Source organism: Parastagonospora nodorum (genome assembly GCF_000146915.1).
Source record: "Parastagonospora nodorum SN15 chromosome Unknown scaffold_1, whole genome shotgun sequence".
NCBI lineage: Eukaryota > Fungi > Ascomycota > Dothideomycetes > Pleosporales > Phaeosphaeriaceae > Parastagonospora > Parastagonospora nodorum.
The window spans coordinates 1,386,126-1,403,288 of record NW_001884549.1 but is presented as its reverse complement, the minus strand read 5'-3'; the positions used below and the strand labels follow the sequence as shown (position 1 = coordinate 1,403,288).

Sequence of the window (17,163 nt, the reverse complement as noted above, 5' to 3'; positions counted from 1 at the left end):
TGCGCAGGTCATCTCGCCAGCGCTACTGTACATTCCAAACTTGAAGTTCTGGCTGTGGAGATGATCCGAAATCGCGTTTAGACCATTCGGAAACTTGTCGTAGTTGATCTGCAATTTTCCTTTCTTGTCCCGTCCTTTGGGATCTTGCCAGCAGTCGTCCAGGACAACATAGTTGTAGCCAAGATCACGCAGACCAAGGCTTATGATCTGTTCTGATGTTGTGAGGAGCAACTTTTCAGACACGTCGCATCCAAAGGCGTTCCAGTTGTTCTTTTTCCATTAGCATAAGGTTCGATTGCTTGCTTAGGAAGTCGTACCCAGCCCATAGGAGGTGTGATGGCGAGACCATTGTTGATGGCAGCAGCGCCACCCAAGAGTGCAGTCACCGCGATGACGGTGTTGCTACGAGACAGTGTCATTGTGCGAAACTGAGAATGTGCTTTGATCAAAGCCGCCACTTCAGCGTTTTAAGCACACTTTGAGGTGGACATCTCGAGTGGGTCGTGATCCCAGGATGCCAAGTCCGCGAGTTCGGGCGGTCAATGGAAAGGCTCCGCAAGCGTGCAGAACGTCGACGAGTTTCCCGCCGCTACCAACTGCCCCGCAACATGGTAGTCTGAAGCTATACGCAGAGTCGCAATTGTCCGATTGCGGCAGCAAGACCCTGTGTACAACTTCAGGATGGGCTACCTATGGTTACACCCTAGTCGATTTCCGTCATAGTGGAGATCACGCAGTACGATATCAGGCGCAATTACGCGTGTCTTGCCTTTCGCGGCTATCGCAATCTCGTGACTTCGGACGCCTGACTGCCTACACAGACAACCCTGAATAGCAAGATAATGGCGACTGTCTACTCAGTGCCAGCAAAGCCTCATACTCGGGATCATTATCCCTTGGTTCAAGCTCCATATGAGGCGCAAACTGGACGAGGAAGCGCAATAGCCATCGATCAAGAACGAAACTCGTCTCCTTGCTTCGAAGACAGGTTTGGTGAAAAGCTCGCAGACGACTCATAGCGCCATCTACGCTCGGCCAATAAGTCCGCAATTTGAGCAAAATCTCAAAATTTCGCTCCAATCTCGATTTCGAGACTCTTATCTGGCTTTCATCGCCAGAGAAGAGGAGTGTATGGATTTGGACTGTGGACGCAATGACGAGTATGTGCGAGACGGCTGAGTATAAGACTTCGCTCCCAGGAGTTGAGTGCGAGCGATATACGAGAGAACAGAGTCGTGCAGCATAATGTTTGCAGGCGTCAGCGTAGGCCGATGAACTTCCTTCAGCCTCTGAAGAAGTTGACAGGAACTGGTAAGTCAACAGCTGGCCGTAGTGATAATACCCTAAGTACACAGCAACGAACATGCGACCCAGGCCCATTGATGCGAATTTCTTGAAATTCTCGGGCGTATCACGCATGTGTTCTGGTAAGTCTCCCAGCCATGTATCAAGCTCGTCCGATAACTGGAGTATGCCTTGTTCTAGGGGCATACCAGTGAGATGTTGTGACACACAAGCTTGGTTGAAGTCGATGATCCTCATAAGAATCCTGTTCAACTTGATCATCTCTGCAAACAGTGGTGTGGTCAAGGTCGTCGTGTTCGGACTTGGATGTACCCCATTTCCATTGCTCATGGACATGAAGGCAAACTCGTCAATAGGTAACGGTGCTGCACTTTCAATCGGCATAATCCGTGGCAATTTGACGGCAGTGGACGACCAGACATCAACCATACAGATTGTCCACCATGTTCTGATATTCACTTCACGCTCGATCGGACTGGTAACTGGCAAATTCGACAAGTCAAGAGCCAGACACATGCGTCCACCCGTACTGTAGTAAAGGTTTTCGACGTCGGTCTCTCCATTAGCGGCAGCGTAGGCTCCTAGCAGAACGCAGGCTTGTACCGTGGTAGGACTGATCTCTCGAAGGCTAAAAAGTCTCTCGCTAGCCACACGATACGCATTGCCTCTTTCTCTTGCATCGGTTCCGTCAAAAACTGCATTCGTCGAGAACCTGGCCGAGAAAGCGAAGATGGCGAAAAGGACGATCGCTGGCACTTTGTCATGCTCTACGTCGGCCATGAAAGATGCTCGATGGTACATGGAATGAAACTGATCGTGGATGTAGTCGAAGTACAAATTGACTAGTTCTCGCCTGAGAGGAATGGGTGGTAGTTCTTCATGATGCTGTCTTGGCGGTGGCTCAAAGGGCCCAGCTGCGCCTTGGGCTGTTTGAAACTCTTGGAGTCTTGCTCGTCTTTTGGCATAGTAGCCGCCTTCTGGTGGCCCCTGGAGACACTCGGTACCATGCGACAGGCAATAGTCGCAAATAGTCGCGTGCCGACCTGTTGGGTAGATGCATTTGCGACGGCGCGCTCTCCAGCCAGGTCAGCGGTAGTCGGATGTGAATGTGGGGAAGCTTGTCACCTACCGACAAACGCTACAAGCTGACGGCTTGCGCATAATTGCGCTTCGAGAAGGACTCCATCAACTGGGCGGGATAAAAGCGGTAAATACGATGAGTGGACGAGCCTTGGAGAGACTCAGTGGTTGGGGCAAGCGCACCTGGGCAACTGACTCGTGTTCGGACGGAACCGCCAGAAAAAGGAACGGTGCCGCCAAAATGCACGAGCTTCGTCTAACTCAAGAAAGGAAGACGGCGGAAAACGTAGGAAAAGTCTCTGGAGCGGCTTGCCTCGTGACGAAGCTTGGCGACGGGCCTTCAATTCATTGGGCGCTTTGAGTATTCTCTCCCCATGGGCACTCTTTCTGAACGTCCCGCCATGTGGCTACCCCGCAAAGATCTGGTCTTACCCCTTCTCGGACAGTTACCGCGTCTTGGTCGTCCAAACTATCGGGCCACGCTTGGGTGCATGACAAGGAGTCCAGCCTCGGGTGACTTGATATCAAGATGTATATAGAGTGCAGATCTCTGCACGCAAGAACGCCTTCATCCTCATCTTGACAATTCGTCAGACGGAGACCATCAAAGACCTCGAGCATCGTTCGACATGGCCACCATGGAGAAGACCGAAGGGCATGTCTCCGAACATGTCACATCTACGACTGGCCAGAACGTTGCCGATGACACCACCGCTGCCATCAACAATGAACACAATATGTCAGTTCGTCAATCGCTGCGCTTCTGGTGGAAGGCCATCGTCTTTTCCTTTGTCATCTCGCTCTGCGTTGTCATGGAGGGCTACGATACTTCTCTGATGAACAAATTCTTCGCTTTCCAGCCCTTCCGAAACAAGTTTGGTGATCAGGTTGATGCCGATGGCGTCAAGATCGTCTCATCGCGATGGCAGACAATTATCCTCAACGGAACTCAGGTATGCTTATTTCCAGCATGAGAATTGAACAAATCTAATGCAATCAGGTTGGATGCATTCTCGGTCTCATCATCAACGGATACATCACCGAATGGATTGGATACAAGAAGACTATGATTGGCAGCATGATTTTCATGGTTGGTGCCATCTTCATCCCGTTCTTCTCCACAGGCTTGGAAATGTTCCTTGTTGGTGGCATCATCCAGGGTCTGCCATGGGGGGTCTTTCAGACCCTTGCCATCTCATACGCTGCGGATCTTTGTCCTACGCATCTCAGAGGTACGCAGAGCAAAAGTGGACATGTAACTTCTTGCTAACAGTTCGCAGGATACATGACTTCGTGGATCAACATGTGCTGGGGTATGTATGTGCCGATAGTGCTGCGGACTCTTCAGGCTAACCCTCATCAGTCATAGGAGGACTCTTATCGACGGGTATTCTGACTGGTCTGATGAAGAATACAACACAATGGGGCTACCGCATTCCTTTTGCACTGCAGTGGATTTGGCCCATACCCATTATCCTGGCTACTTTCCTCGCTCCCGAGTCTCCGTGGTGGCTCGTTCGACAGGGTCGTATCGATGAAGCGAAGGTAGCAATCAGCAAGATCACTACCCCTACGGAAGGCATAGAGTTCGACCTCGATGCACACGTTGAGATGATGGTCGTTACCGACAAGTACGAGAAGCAAGTTGGTGCTGGAACCAACTACTGGCACTTGTTCCGCGGAAGTGATTTGCACCGCACGGAAGTATCTGCGATGGCTTTCATAACTCAGGCGCTCTGTGGTGTCCCATTGTAAGCTTCACGACCAACTATGATTGAATTTTTTACCTGACTATCATTCCAGCATGGGCTTCGGCACTCAATTCATGCAAGGCGTTGGCCTCAGCCAGGACGACTCTTTCCACCTTACCATCGGTCAAGACTGCTTGGGTTTGGTCGGTTGCTTCATTGCATGGTGGATCATGACGCGTTATGGCCGTCGCCCCATCTACCTCGTTGGTCTTTCCGCCATCTTCATCATTCTTCTGATTGTTGGCTTCATCGGCCTTGCACCTCCTACGAACAAGAGCGCGAGTCTTGCGGGAGGTGTACTGATTATTCTCATGATTTTCTGCTTCCAGGTTAGCTTCCTCACCCCTTCATTGTTCAAGCCTGACTGACCTCATTAGCTCTCTCTGGGACCTATCTGCTACTCTCTCGCCGCCGAGATCCCCTCGTCCCGCCTGCGTGTCAAGACTGTCGCCCTCTCCCGCGCATCCTACAACTCCATTGTCTTCATCACCAACACCATCATGCCGAAGATGGTCGGCAAGAACGACTGGAACTGGGGAGCCAAAGGAGGCTTTTTTTGGGCCGCTATCGCGCTCTTGTTCATTGCGTGGGGCTACTTCCGTCTTCCTGAGCCCCGGGGCTTCACGTACTCTGAGCTGGATTTGATGTTTGAGCACAAGGTTTCGGCACGCAAATTTACGCGTGAGGCGGCCGATGCGCTAAAGCCTGCGCTTACGGATGTTGCGCACCAGTATGAGAAGCAGAATGATGCTGAGCGTGTTGAGTCTCGTGCGTAGGTTGGAGCCGCTTGGGGTCGTGCTACGTAGCTAGGCTCCACATAAGAATATATATGGATCCTATGGATTTTAATTTCTAGCTCCGTGCGCTGCGCTTTCCTGTCAACACGATGTGAGAACTTTTTTTATTGCGAATAGTTGAACATGAGGGCAGATGGTAAGTTCTCAGTAGCCGCGCACGTCAAGCAGCGCCAAAAATTCCTGCCTATTCTCAAGACTCCAGTACTTGCGTCGTAGCCATATGGATGGCTGTATATACTTATAGCCTTTTCGGTGTTTTACATCGCGCTGGGAAGCCTCTGAAGCTAGGTACGCTGATGTAACGGCATATTACTTGGGTTCCTCGGTCAGATGCGCTCAGTGGCTCAACAAGGTACTAGCCAATTGATAGGAAGCAAATTCGGCAATATATATAATCATACAGAACAAGGGTATTAGCAAATCTGTCATGTATAGTTTGCCTCTCCGGAGGCAGACTCGCAATCATTGGTCGTCGTATTGATCGAGGCGTGGAGTGATTCGACGAAGTAATTGTCTTTTTCAGAACTTTTCGGATGAACTGACGCAGTAGCGCTGGAGCTATATGTGGAAGATGCATGTTGTAGTCTGTCAGCTCACCACTGCGCAAGCCAATTTTGTTGACAGTCAAAATGTCCATCTTGCTAGCTTACAGAATGGACCAATCTCGGCACTCGAGTTGTATGATATCAAAAACTTTATTTTGAACAGCACTGCGATCAACGACAAGCTATTGTACCTTTCTGTACAGGCCCACGAAGGTGTGTGGGCCAGCATTTTGCGAGGGCCGAGATCTATCGCATTCTTTCGAAATCTTTAGCCGCGTATGATCTGGAGGCTTCTATGGCATGCAATTCCGACGAGAAGAGCTAAGGACGTTCTTGTTGGTGGAAAGGCAGCCTTAATTCGTACGTTTGGAATCGAGTCGGAGTGAAGCACGGGCCTATGGCTCTGAGGGCTTTCAATGTTCTGGCGCAATGAAATTTACGTATCTCAATGTGATGGATACCGACCAAGGTGTAGCATTAGATAGCTTGTTTAATAGCCCGAAGCTATACACAGTGTCTTGGTTTCGCTTTCGAAGCCTAGCAAAACTGCCTACAGCTTTGGGCCATCGAAGGTGATGGAGAGGACCTGTTTGTCTTGCTTCGTCGTTGCTGACATGCAGGAGTCTGAGATGCTTAACGCTGCAGAAGTGCCACAACGGCCGCACGGCCAAATTCCGGACTGCGGCGTGGTGGCTTTTACGGCCCCTGAAAGATTGCGCCGTGTCAATGAAACGCCACAACTCTCTACGCTCGTCAGATTGTACCAGATGTTGACGGGATAATCGCGCATAATCACTAGAGATGATGATGTTGGTTGAATGAAACAGGAAGGAGTTTTTGGTACGACCTCGGGAGTCGGTGAAAATGTGAGTGCGAGTGTTATTTGAACTCGCTCATCCACTGTTTGGGCGCAGTAAGGCTGAGAAACTGAGGTGAGTATCTAGGAGGAAACAGTTCTGTCTATGTTCGATATATAATATGTGCACCTATTGTGTCGATCCTAGGCAAGCAACGGGAGCCCAGAAAATGCCCAGAATTTGGTCCACTTCCACAAAGCTTGCTCAACCACGTGACGAGTTTCAGCCAGTCAAGAAAAAGGAGGTGCTGCCAAAATTACCCAGTTCATGCCGTCCCCTGCTGCCTAAGGAGCGTTTGACAAGATGGATGGAATCATACGGCAGGTGCAGTATATCAGCGCTCGGTTCGCAGCCAAATTGGTAGACTCTGATTTTCTGATTCGCGGAATGCACAATCTGAAATCAGGATCGCGGACCATGCGCCACCGCCCCTTGCCTCAGTTGTGTCGCAACATCACCTAGCGCGCAAAACGACAGTTCTGACGTTTGGAGCCTAACCAGTTTCACAAGTTTACACGATCAGGCTCTCCTCTTCTAGTTAGTAAACGCCAAGTTCGGAGCCGAGATCCGGTCTGTGCCGCAGTTGTAAAACCACAATGTTGGATTTACTAGCCTTCCCATGGATGGGATCACGGAGCAAACTCCCTCAAGGGCATTTGCATGTCGCAGCCAGGCGGTGATAAAATGAGCGCGCTTTCCCTCTCATCGACCGTACAGTCCTTCCAAGTCATACATTCTTTTCTTTAGGCTATTCACTCCCGACCAGTTCGGCTTACATTCTTTACAATCATTCTTTATTCTTGTATTATTTTCAAAATGGTTTCTCTTGTTCTCCTCATTGCGTCCCTCGCATCAGCAGGCCTCATCGAGGGAGCCGCCGTAGATGTATCCAGCAAGGTTAACATAGTAGCTAGGCAGCAGCGCGGAGGTCAAGGAGGTCAGCAAGGAGGGCAACAGAATGGAAAACAAAATGGCCAGAACGGTGGTGGCCAGAACGGTGGTCAGAACGCTGGCCAGACTTGCTTGAACAACAACCTCATTCAGTCCGCTAGCGGTCTCACGGGCCAAGAAACAGGAACTGAGGGCATCAAGCCTGGACAAGCACCTTCGGCTGTGTAAGCATTCCTGACAACTCAATACTGATCGCACCACTAACTTACCACCCAGCGACAAAGCAAACTTCATCAATTTCTGCCAGGGCTCAGAACTCACCAATGGCATGCAGATCAAGACCGGGTCCTGCAATGGCATACCTATGGGCAAGATCCCCGCGCAGACCAACATGGTCACGGCCGTCATCACTGAACCCAAAGTTGGTGTCAAAGTCCCTTCTGACACCACGTTCGACATCGTGGTTCAGACTCAGCACCTTGACGCTGGCTTCTTTGTCAACCCCACGACCAACTATTACACTGCGCCACAAAACCTGAACCAGAATGGCGATATTATCGGCCATTGCCACGTTACGGTCCAAGACATTGGCAATTTGCAAGCGACCACACCTCCGGACCCAACCACATTCGCCTTCTTCAAGGGCATTGACGATAACGGAAACGGGCAAGGTCTACTCAAGGCCACTGTTACAGATGGTCTCCCTGTCGGCATCTACCGTGTATGCACCATGATATCGGCTAGCAATCACCAGCCGGTCAACATGCCTGTGGCTCAGCGCGGCGCTCAGGATGATTGCACCAAGTTCGAGGTAGTTGCGTCCGGCAAAGGTGGGCAACAGCCATCTCAGAACGGCAAGAATGGCAACGCACAGCAGAACCAGGACCAGGAAGGCTTCTTGAAGAACAAGGGCGACAAAGGCAATGGTGACAAAGGAAATAACGCTGGTAACAACGGTGGAAACAATGCCAATGGCAATGCTGGCAACGGTGCCAATGCCGGTAACAACGCAAATGCTGGCGCGAATGCTGGCAACGCAAACGCAGGAAATGGTGCCAATGCCGGTAACAATGCTGGGGGCGCGAATGCTGGCAACGCGAATGCTGGCAATGGTGCTGCCGCCGGTAACAACGCAAATGCTGGCGCCAACGCCGGTGATGCCAACGCTGGGAACAGCACTGGCAACGCAAACGCTGGCAACGACGCCAACGCTGGGAACGATGCCAATGCTGGTGCTAATGCTGGCAACGCGAATGCTGGAGCGAATGCCGGTAATGATGCCAATGCAGGCAACGCAAATGCTGGTGCCAATGCCGGTAACACGAATGCTGGTGCTAATGCTGGCAACGCAAATGCTGGTGCCAATGCCGGTAACGCGAATGCTGGTGCTAATGCTGGCAACGCGAACGCTGGTGCCAATGCCGGTAACGCGAATGCTGGTGCTAATGCTGGCAACGCGAACGCTGGTGACAATGCCGGTAATGATGCCAATGCTGGAGCGAACACCGGTAATGGTGCCAATGCAGGCAACGCGAACGGCGGCGGTAATGCGAATGCTGGACTTGTCCCAGGTAGTACCGGCAAAGTAGGTGGTGAAGGCCAAGCAGGAGGTGAAGGCAAGGCTGGCGGCGAAGGTAAAGCTGGTGGCGAGGGGAAAGCTGGCGGTGAAGGCCAGGCTGGTGGCGAGGGCGCAAGGAGGTTCAGGAGAGCGTCGAGAAGCCAGGATTCGTGGTAAATGACTTGCCTAGATGGTGTCAGTGGAGAGAAAACTGTATATACGGATGAGTATGAGTGAAAGGTTGCCTGCATCGAATGCCACCTTCGAGTGTATTAGAAGGCACTGATAATCGAGTCTAAACAGGCTGGTATATAATACGATACTTATTCTATGACATAGTAGCACTTGGTAGTCGTGAATATCTTCACCTGTACTTAGGTGTCGTTCGCTGTCACATTTCCAACACGAGGAAAGCATTGAAAGATGTCGCCAGAAAGTGACAATATTGGGCACTCATGGTTAGCCGATTGAAAGACTTCTCTAAATGAAGCCTCCGATCTAGATACAACGGCAAGTCATTGTCCGTGAGATTGTATCAGTGTGAAGGACGAGATGCGGTGTGTTCGCGCCAAATTCCTTCCCACGAGTCAGACACGGGGGTGGCTGCTCCGTGCCAGAAAAGGGAAAGACTGGCTTCAACGAGGGGTCTGGCGACACTCGCACGCTAGAACCACACTAATCCACGGCACGAGAGACATGCTAGTCTCCCCCGCAACCGAGATGCGACCGAATCACATCACATCGTGCGAGCCACATTCCAAGAACGTGAATGTTCGGTACAGCGAGATGCTGCACGCTGGCTCTGGGCTTGGACGCCCTACTTGAGCCGCCATTCTAGCTCAACCTCCCCGGACACACTTGTACGGTGACAGTCCTGACGCGATCCGTGACCACGGGCTTCCCGAGAGATCGCATCAGCGCCAAACCTATTCCATCGATTTTCGCTCGGCGGTAACATTCCGTGCCCAAATTGATCAGCACATCCTCGACTTTGCGGACATAGAAATGATGCCAAAGTTTGAAGAGGTATCAACCATGTATATATGGTACTTGTCCTCTTGATCGACAAACCCCACATCCTTGTTCACATTTCGTGTTGCTTCGACGACATTCCTATAAGCGTACGTTCGGAAACGCGATCATGAACAGCTCCGATAAGCCGTACATCATGCACGATGAAAAGGAGTCACCTGAGAAGCATGGCGAGTCTACGACTGCGATAGAGAGTGATCTCACGACCATACTCAAGAACCAGCCGATAAACACTTGGGGTCGTGGCTCCTTGCATCTCTATGCTGTGTGCTTGCTGGTGTACTTGTGTTCCACGATGAACGGTACGTCCTGTATCAATGGAATCATCATGAAGGATAGCGTACTGACGAGAAACAGGCTATGACGGATCACTGATGGGCTCCATCAACGCCGTCCCAAGCTACACTTCCTACTACAATCTCCCCAAGGAAGGCAACAGTGGTACAGGCATTGTCTTTGCAATTTTTCAGATCGGTCAGATGACTGGAGCCTTCTTCTGTTGGGTATCGGACTGGCATGGCCGCCGGTGGCCTATCTTCGTCGGATGTGTAGGGACCTGTATTGGCGCCATTGTAACATCTGTCGCTCCCACGATCCCTGCGTTCATCGGCGGACGATTCCTGCTCTCTTTCTTCTCGACCATCGCAACGACCGCAGCACCGTTGTACCTGATTGAGATTGCGCCGCCGCAGTACCGCGGCACTGTTGCAGGGATGTACAATACATTGTATTATTTGGTGAGTGTGACACTCAGAAACGAATCTCAAGTGCTTACGAAATGCCCCAGGGATCAATTATCGCGACGTCTGTCGTCTACGCTTCGCAAAAGCGCTGGGGCAACGACGGCAACATTCTAGCTTGGAGACTTTCACTCTGGCTGCAGATGATCTGCCCTGCCATCGTGGCCGTGTTCATATGGCTTTGCCCAGAGTCGCCACGATACTTAATGGCAAAGGACCAACCCGAAAAGGCACGCAAAGTCTTGGGTACGATTCACGCAAACGGCGATGAAACGCATCCATTGGTCGAACTCGAGATGGCTGAGATGCGCCGCGCAATTCTGGAGACAGGACTCATGTCTTGGAAGACTTACTTTGATGTCCGAGACTTGTTCAAGACGGGTGCACGCCGCTACCGGATGATGTTGAACATGACCTTTGCGTGGTTCGGGCAGTTTTCTGGCAACAAGTAAGTTTGATAATCCAATGCAAGACGAAGAAAAGCTAGCTAACTTGTGATTGTAGCGTTGTATCCTACTGTAAGATCTCGCCTTATTTCTGCATATGTGGTGTCCGTGCTGACTCTTTTTAGATCTCCCCACACTCGTGGCCTACGTTGGGGTCACCGACCCCAGCACACAGCTACTCCTCAACATCATCTACGCAATCGGAGGCTGGATCCCAGCTATAATCGGCGCGCGCCTTCACGATGTCGTCGGTCGCCGAAAGATGCTTATGGGTGTTACAGTCGGTATGGCAGTTTGTCTAGCCATCGCAGCAGGGACCGCGGCCGACTTCGTCAACACTGGCAGCAAGACAGCTTCCGTCGCTTCGATCTCATTCATCTACATCTTCGGTTCGGTCTTTGCGCTCGCGTTCACTTCAATGCAACCCATTTACCCCGGCGAAGTCCTGTCCAACGACATGCGTGCGAAGGGCATGGGTATCTTCCAATTGACGTCCGGATGTGCAGGGTTCGTGAACACGTTCGCTGCACCAATTGCCCTTAAGAATGTGAGTGTTCATCTTGAAAGAAGCGTGTGTGTAGCTAATATGCTGTAGATCGGCTACTGGTTCTATGTGTTCTTCGTATTCTGGGACCTGTTTGAGTTCGTATTCATCTACTTCTTCTATGTCGAGACAAAGTCAATCACCTTGGAAGAGCTGGATGCCATCTTCGAAGCGCCGAACCCACGGAAGGCAAGCACGAGAGCGGTGCGCTTGATGCATGTAGAGGATGCGCCATCGTCGTGATGCGGTCGTAGATGGGATTCGGAAGGACATTGATACACATATGGTAGGGATCCGAAGTCGCTAGGTCGAAATGCGGAAACGTAGGCTGTAGGCAAGAATGTTACAAGATGAACTTGTGTTGAAGGCTACTGCAGAGCCGAAGATGCCTTTCCATGTGCACTGATTGTGTGCGAGCAGTATCCGCTTCTCTCACACTGTAGAGCTTCACGATCTCCAGAGGATACAAAGCAAGATCTTTCCGCGAACTGAAGCTATACAGGCTCGTTGAACAATCGGAACTCGTACAGACAAACGCATGGATAAGACGGTGGCCGCTCGGAGTGCACTTGCTGGCATGCAGGTGCGATCTTAGATGTGGTGGATGTTTGGGGCGTCAAGAGCCACTCACCACGTGCTCGCCGAACGCACTAAATCGTCTCATAATCTGATCACGCATCACCAAGACAGCGATGCTGTGTCAAATAAAGGCAAAGACCAAGGGGGAGTGCGCAGAGAGGTAAGCACAAGCTGAATAGTCTCGACTAATTCGTGAAAGTGAGGGAAGACATACAGGTCTTATGATGGCACGCTAGTATGAGGCATCCATAATATTGACTAATGGGGAAGGAACCACCAAGCGTCAGGACGCGTCAAGCTGTTCTTCGCGCGATGAAGCTTCGTTCCTCTTCCACCACAGATCAAGCATAGAATCCGACAGGGAACCTCCCACCTTTGCCGAGCTCAGTGAAGTATTTGCCAAGCGAAAATGGCGGAATGTTGCGAGGTGTTCAACGCCTTAGATTGATCCAGCAAAGGAGCAGGCAACCATAGACAGAGCGAAAGCGGCCATTGCCATAGCGGATCGCATTATAGCTAGCAGGCTCGACCGAGAAGTAAACCCCAGAAACACCAACTGCGCCTGAGACTTCACTGGCACTTGACCTCTACCACTTCGGAAAGCAGCGCCTGGTTTATCTTTACCTAGCGATGCCCATTCCGTCAGCAAGCTCGACCAGGGCAAGATTCCCGAAGTAAGGCATCGGAACCAGTTGTGAGTCGTGCTGGAGCTGACACATGTAGCTTATCCTCGAGCAGAATATGCAGCTGCAGCAAGCAGCGCAGTCTCTAAGCGTGCACCTAGCCTCATCGGTCTTCTCTTCGCCTTTGCCGGGAGCACCGATCCTAGCATCAGATCTGCCAGACCTGTCTTTGAATTGAAAGTATTGTCTTTCATCTTCGATCCTTGCCTTGACCTGAAAGCAACGTCTTTTATCTAACACCTAAGCTCTGTCTTATGGCTGTCGAAAGCTTTGACAAAACCCAACTCTGCATACCACCACGACCAGCTGCAAACCTACCAGGACAGCTCGAGGCCGAAAAGCGCTTCATTCTCTGGAAATCATTCACGTCAAAAATAAACGTGGTTGCGCCACGGCTCCTCGAGCTAGTGAAGAAGCTACCATCATAGATGACGGGAGTACTTCCATATCCAAGTAACCATACGTCAACACGGGGTGGTAATTCTTCCGCATCACATATCATCAGTGCAGTCTCTTCAAGCCTCGAATTTCGTCATCGGCGAAGACCTCGGAAAGATTTGCGGGATGTTGAACGACGAGAGTAGGTTATTTAAACTACCTTGCCGACTTTAGCTCCTGCAAGTCATGTCCTGCAGGCTCTGTCCCCGCAACCCCACACATCCCCGGAAATGCAGGGTTCATTCTGTCGATCTTGGTTGAATCCGCTTACTCTCTTCCATGCACCCCAATGATCGGCTGATGCATCCCACCCCAGCCGGTCGAAGTGGCATTTTTACCCATTTGCCGAACAACCATGCAAAGTCGCAGCGGGAACTTATGCATAAGCTCTTCTTCACCGAAGCCAGCTCCATCCAGCACAAGCGATAGAGGCTTGGAAGCTTATAAGGCAAAGAACCGTACTTGCAATTACTTCTTATCTTCCTGAGAAAAGCTGACTGTCTTCTTTGTAACTCTTCACGTCTTCAGTCACAATGCCGGGCATTCTACGTTCACTTTTACTGCTAGTCAGCGTAGTTCCCTTGATCGCTGGCCAGACGCGACCAAGCTACCACATCACTCCAGGAGAGAAATGGCTGAATGACCCTCAACGCCCAGTCTTCGCAGGAGGTGACTGGCATCTCTATTACCTTTACAACTCCAACTGGGACAAGTCTAATCCCGGCGCGGGTGGTACTGAATGGTTCCACGCCACTAGCGCCAACATGGTGGACTGGACCCGCAAGGGCGTGGTCATCCATAAGTACCAGCCAAACCCTGTGACTGGCGTGGTATTGGGCGATATCGAGACTGGTAGCTCTGTCGTAGACACAGCCAACACAGCCGGGTTTGGTCAGAATGCTGTTGTTGCAATTCTCACTCAGATGCAAGATGGCATCCAACAGCAGTCTCTTTTCTACTCCAGCGACAACGGAACTACTTTCACAGCATACGATGGAAATCCCGTGATGCCAAGCCCGGACGCTGCCGCCAAACCAGCATTTCGAGACCCCAAGATCATCTGGGATGATACGGCAGATCGTTGGGTTATTGCGCTTTCGGAAGGAAGCAAAATCGGCTTCTACACTTCGAAAGATCTCAAGACTTGGGCTTACGTCTCGGGCTTCTCGCCCATCAATTCTGGTGTTGACCTAGGCACACTCGAGTGCGCCGACATGTATCAGATCGACCTTGACGGCATCTCCGCCTCACGCACCTGGATCCTTGCCACTGGTGCTAATGGATACAAGTTTGGAAAGACGACAGGCACAGCTTACTGGTCTGGATCATGGAACGGCACTCACTTCACAGCCACGACTAGCGTCCCGAGGTGGATGGACGAAGGCCCGGACTTTTACGCCACTGTCAGCTGGGATAACCCCAACGACAAATTTGGTAGCCGCTATGCCATCGCCTGGATGAACAATTGGGAATATGCTAACACGTTGCCCTACTACGGCGGGTATCAAGGACAGCTTAGTATGGTGCGAGAAGTCAAGTACCGCACAGTCGGCGGTACTCCCATCCTGGTCAGCGTCCCAATCGTAGGCTACGCAGACAAGTTTGAACGTCCTGTTTCAACGAACGGCTCATTTATTACAACAGACCCGGCAACGGCATCGCTTCCTCCTGGTCTCACCGGAGGTGCGTATGTCATTCGCGCCACAGTCACCAAGGCAGACGGCGACGATGGCGACGAAGTCCACTTTCGCATCAAGTCGAATGGAGCGTACAACACAACAATCGGGTACAACTTTTCCAGGAACGAGGCTTTCCTGGCCAGGGCATCTGATGGCTCTGCTGCGGATGTTTTGGTATCGGGACCAAAGCAAGCTTACGATGCAGTGCGAACTGCAATCAATCCTGCTGGTGGAAACACAGTCGAACTCGCGATTTATGTCGACTACAACTCAGTGGAGACGTTTGTGAATGACGAAGGTGTCGCGTCGTTGTCGGGTCTCATCTATCCAGATCAGGGTGCCGAGGGTATTGAGGTCGTATCTCCTTCTGGGAGGTTGACGTTGGCTTATTTCTCCTACGCTGACTATGCGGAATAACTCCGGGTATGCTGGTGGATTGAGTTAATATTCCTGCACCGGGACTTCGCCGCGTGACCGTGCCTACGATACATCTTCACTTAAAATCCCGCGCTACACCAACGCATTTGTTCGGTTGTGATCATCGGTGACGTTTAGTTCTCTGTTGCCAGATGGGCCAATCCGCTTCATTCTTCAAACCACAACGATGATAATTTGATGGCTTGCAGCGTCTTTAAAGTCACCTCCGCTTGGCCGACTGCAATTATGTCATAGTGTGGTAGACTGTGGGTTAGCGTAATCTTACGCTACTGTATCTAGCCTACAATTTAGTCGGCCGAGGCACGGATCTACACTTCCGCTCGGTAAGATTTCAATTCACATGTTTGGCCAGTGAGCAGGTGTATTGTACAGTGAGTATTTTGGTATTACAGCATCTTGCAGCTCCGTTCAAATCAGTCAAGACGTCTAGGCTAACTCAATCGTCCAGTCAGGATCATTGGTGTTTCGGTGTTTCGGTGTTACCAATGAGCCAATCTGCTTGCTGCAAAAACTGCTTCGGTGTTTCTTGGTATCCGATCGTACAAGTAATGTTTGTACGACTGTACAATCGCATGATTTAGACTACCATAACCGAGGTCCGGATCTTCCGTTTCGCTCGGTAAGAACCCACTTCAATTGTCTGGCTAGTGAGCAGATATGTTGTAAGTTTAGCGTTTTGGTGTTGTAGCATCTTTCGGTTCCGCTTGAACCAGTCAAGATATCTAGGCTGTCAGACGTATTATTGACTTTGACATAGTATCATTTATTTTTTAAAAGCTACCTGCGCCTTATATTATGGAAGCACCTCCGTTCTATTCATCTAAAGGGTCGGAAAATGCCACAGCCTTCGTCAACGGACGGGTGTATACCATAAACGACGCACAACCTTGGGCTGAAGCCTTCATCGTCGGCCCCGATGGCAGATTCGAAGCTGTCGGTTCGAATGAAGAGATTCGAGCTCTCGCACAGAGCAGGCGGCTTGTTCAGTATCAATTGCAAGGGAAGTTTGTCATGCCAGGCATCCACGACGCGCACACTCATCTCTTGGCTGCGGGATGCCAACGCACTGGTGAAGCGCACATCGGTTGGGAGAGCAGTGACAAGACCCTTGCCAGCAACATCAAATCAGCATCGTGTGCTTGTGCCTACTCCAATGTGATGGGCAACTGGACTATCGGCAACTTCTACCAGGCAAGCAACTTTGCAGATGGCATTCCTGACAGGAAATACCTGGATGAGTTGTATCCGGACAATCCGGTGATTGTCCGGGAGATATCCTGCCATCGGATTCTCGTCAACACCGCAGGACTGCGTGAAATGGGCCTCGATGAAAATGTCAAGGACCCGCCAGGAGGAGCGTACTTTCGAAGACCTGACGGGACATTGACCGGAGAGATCATCGAGGTAGCGATGTCTTCTGTCTGGCGACACTTGCCGCGCACTCCTCTTAGCTACGCCAAGACTGTCATCGAATTCGCCGTGTCTGAATGTCACCGGTACGGCATCACATCTGTGCAGGAATCATCCGCCAACACTGTCTATCTCCATGCCGTGCGTGAGCTGGAGGCCGAGAATCGCCTGCCTCTCGATATTTGCACGCACATTGTCGCTGCGCCGGAGACGCAAGGCGATAGCGAAGAATCTCAAGCAGCTCTGCTAAATGTCGCAGAGGCCTTTGAGAGCAAGCACGTTCATACAGGGTTTGTGAAGTTCTTCCTCGACGGCGCTCCGTTGCCACCACACTCCACCCAATGCAGCCTGGACGAACATGGCCATCCTGACGCCAAGCGTGTTTAGATT

At 51.1% G+C, this 17,163-nt stretch overlaps 6 protein-coding genes across 6 annotated transcripts; 5 read left to right on the top strand and 1 right to left on the bottom strand.

The window, feature by feature from the left end:
• Positions 1 to 813: 813 nt before the first annotated feature.
• On the bottom strand, positions 814 to 2,466 carry SNOG_00614 (hypothetical protein; the record flags this gene model as incomplete). Its single annotated transcript, XM_001791243.1, has 2 exons — positions 814 to 2,380; positions 2,435 to 2,466. The coding sequence occupies 2 exons, from the start codon at positions 2,464 to 2,466 to the stop codon at positions 814 to 816; spliced, it is 1,599 nt and encodes a 532-aa protein (XP_001791295.1).
• A 548-nt stretch (positions 2,467 to 3,014) lies between these two features.
• SNOG_00613 (hypothetical protein) lies at positions 3,015 to 4,912 on the top strand (the record flags this gene model as incomplete). Its single annotated transcript, XM_001791242.1, is given in 6 exon segments — positions 3,015 to 3,338; positions 3,386 to 3,640; positions 3,659 to 3,698; positions 3,755 to 4,136; positions 4,189 to 4,465; positions 4,514 to 4,912. The coding sequence occupies 6 exon segments, from the start codon at positions 3,015 to 3,017 to the stop codon at positions 4,910 to 4,912; spliced, it is 1,677 nt and encodes a 558-aa protein (XP_001791294.1).
• A 2,239-nt stretch (positions 4,913 to 7,151) lies between these two features.
• On the top strand, positions 7,152 to 8,961 carry SNOG_00612 (hypothetical protein; the record flags this gene model as incomplete). Its single annotated transcript, XM_001791241.1, has 2 exons — positions 7,152 to 7,450; positions 7,503 to 8,961. 2 exons carry the CDS (start codon positions 7,152 to 7,154, stop codon positions 8,959 to 8,961), a joined length of 1,758 nt encoding a protein of 585 aa, XP_001791293.1.
• A 964-nt stretch (positions 8,962 to 9,925) lies between these two features.
• On the top strand, positions 9,926 to 11,789 carry SNOG_00611 (hypothetical protein; the record flags this gene model as incomplete). The annotated part of the gene is made up of 5 exons (XM_001791240.1): positions 9,926 to 10,118; positions 10,174 to 10,553; positions 10,604 to 10,997; positions 11,128 to 11,549; positions 11,598 to 11,789. The coding sequence occupies 5 exons, from the start codon at positions 9,926 to 9,928 to the stop codon at positions 11,787 to 11,789; spliced, it is 1,581 nt and encodes a 526-aa protein (XP_001791292.1).
• A 1,990-nt stretch (positions 11,790 to 13,779) lies between these two features.
• SNOG_00610 (hypothetical protein) lies at positions 13,780 to 15,342 on the top strand (the record flags this gene model as incomplete). The annotated part of the gene is made up of 1 exon (XM_001791239.1): positions 13,780 to 15,342. The coding sequence occupies one exon, from the start codon at positions 13,780 to 13,782 to the stop codon at positions 15,340 to 15,342; it is 1,563 nt and encodes a 520-aa protein (XP_001791291.1).
• An 816-nt stretch (positions 15,343 to 16,158) lies between these two features.
• SNOG_00609 (hypothetical protein) lies at positions 16,159 to 17,160 on the top strand (the record flags this gene model as incomplete). The annotated part of the gene is made up of 1 exon (XM_001791238.1): positions 16,159 to 17,160. The coding sequence occupies one exon, from the start codon at positions 16,159 to 16,161 to the stop codon at positions 17,158 to 17,160; it is 1,002 nt and encodes a 333-aa protein (XP_001791290.1).
• Between the last annotated feature and the right edge of the window lie 3 nt (positions 17,161 to 17,163).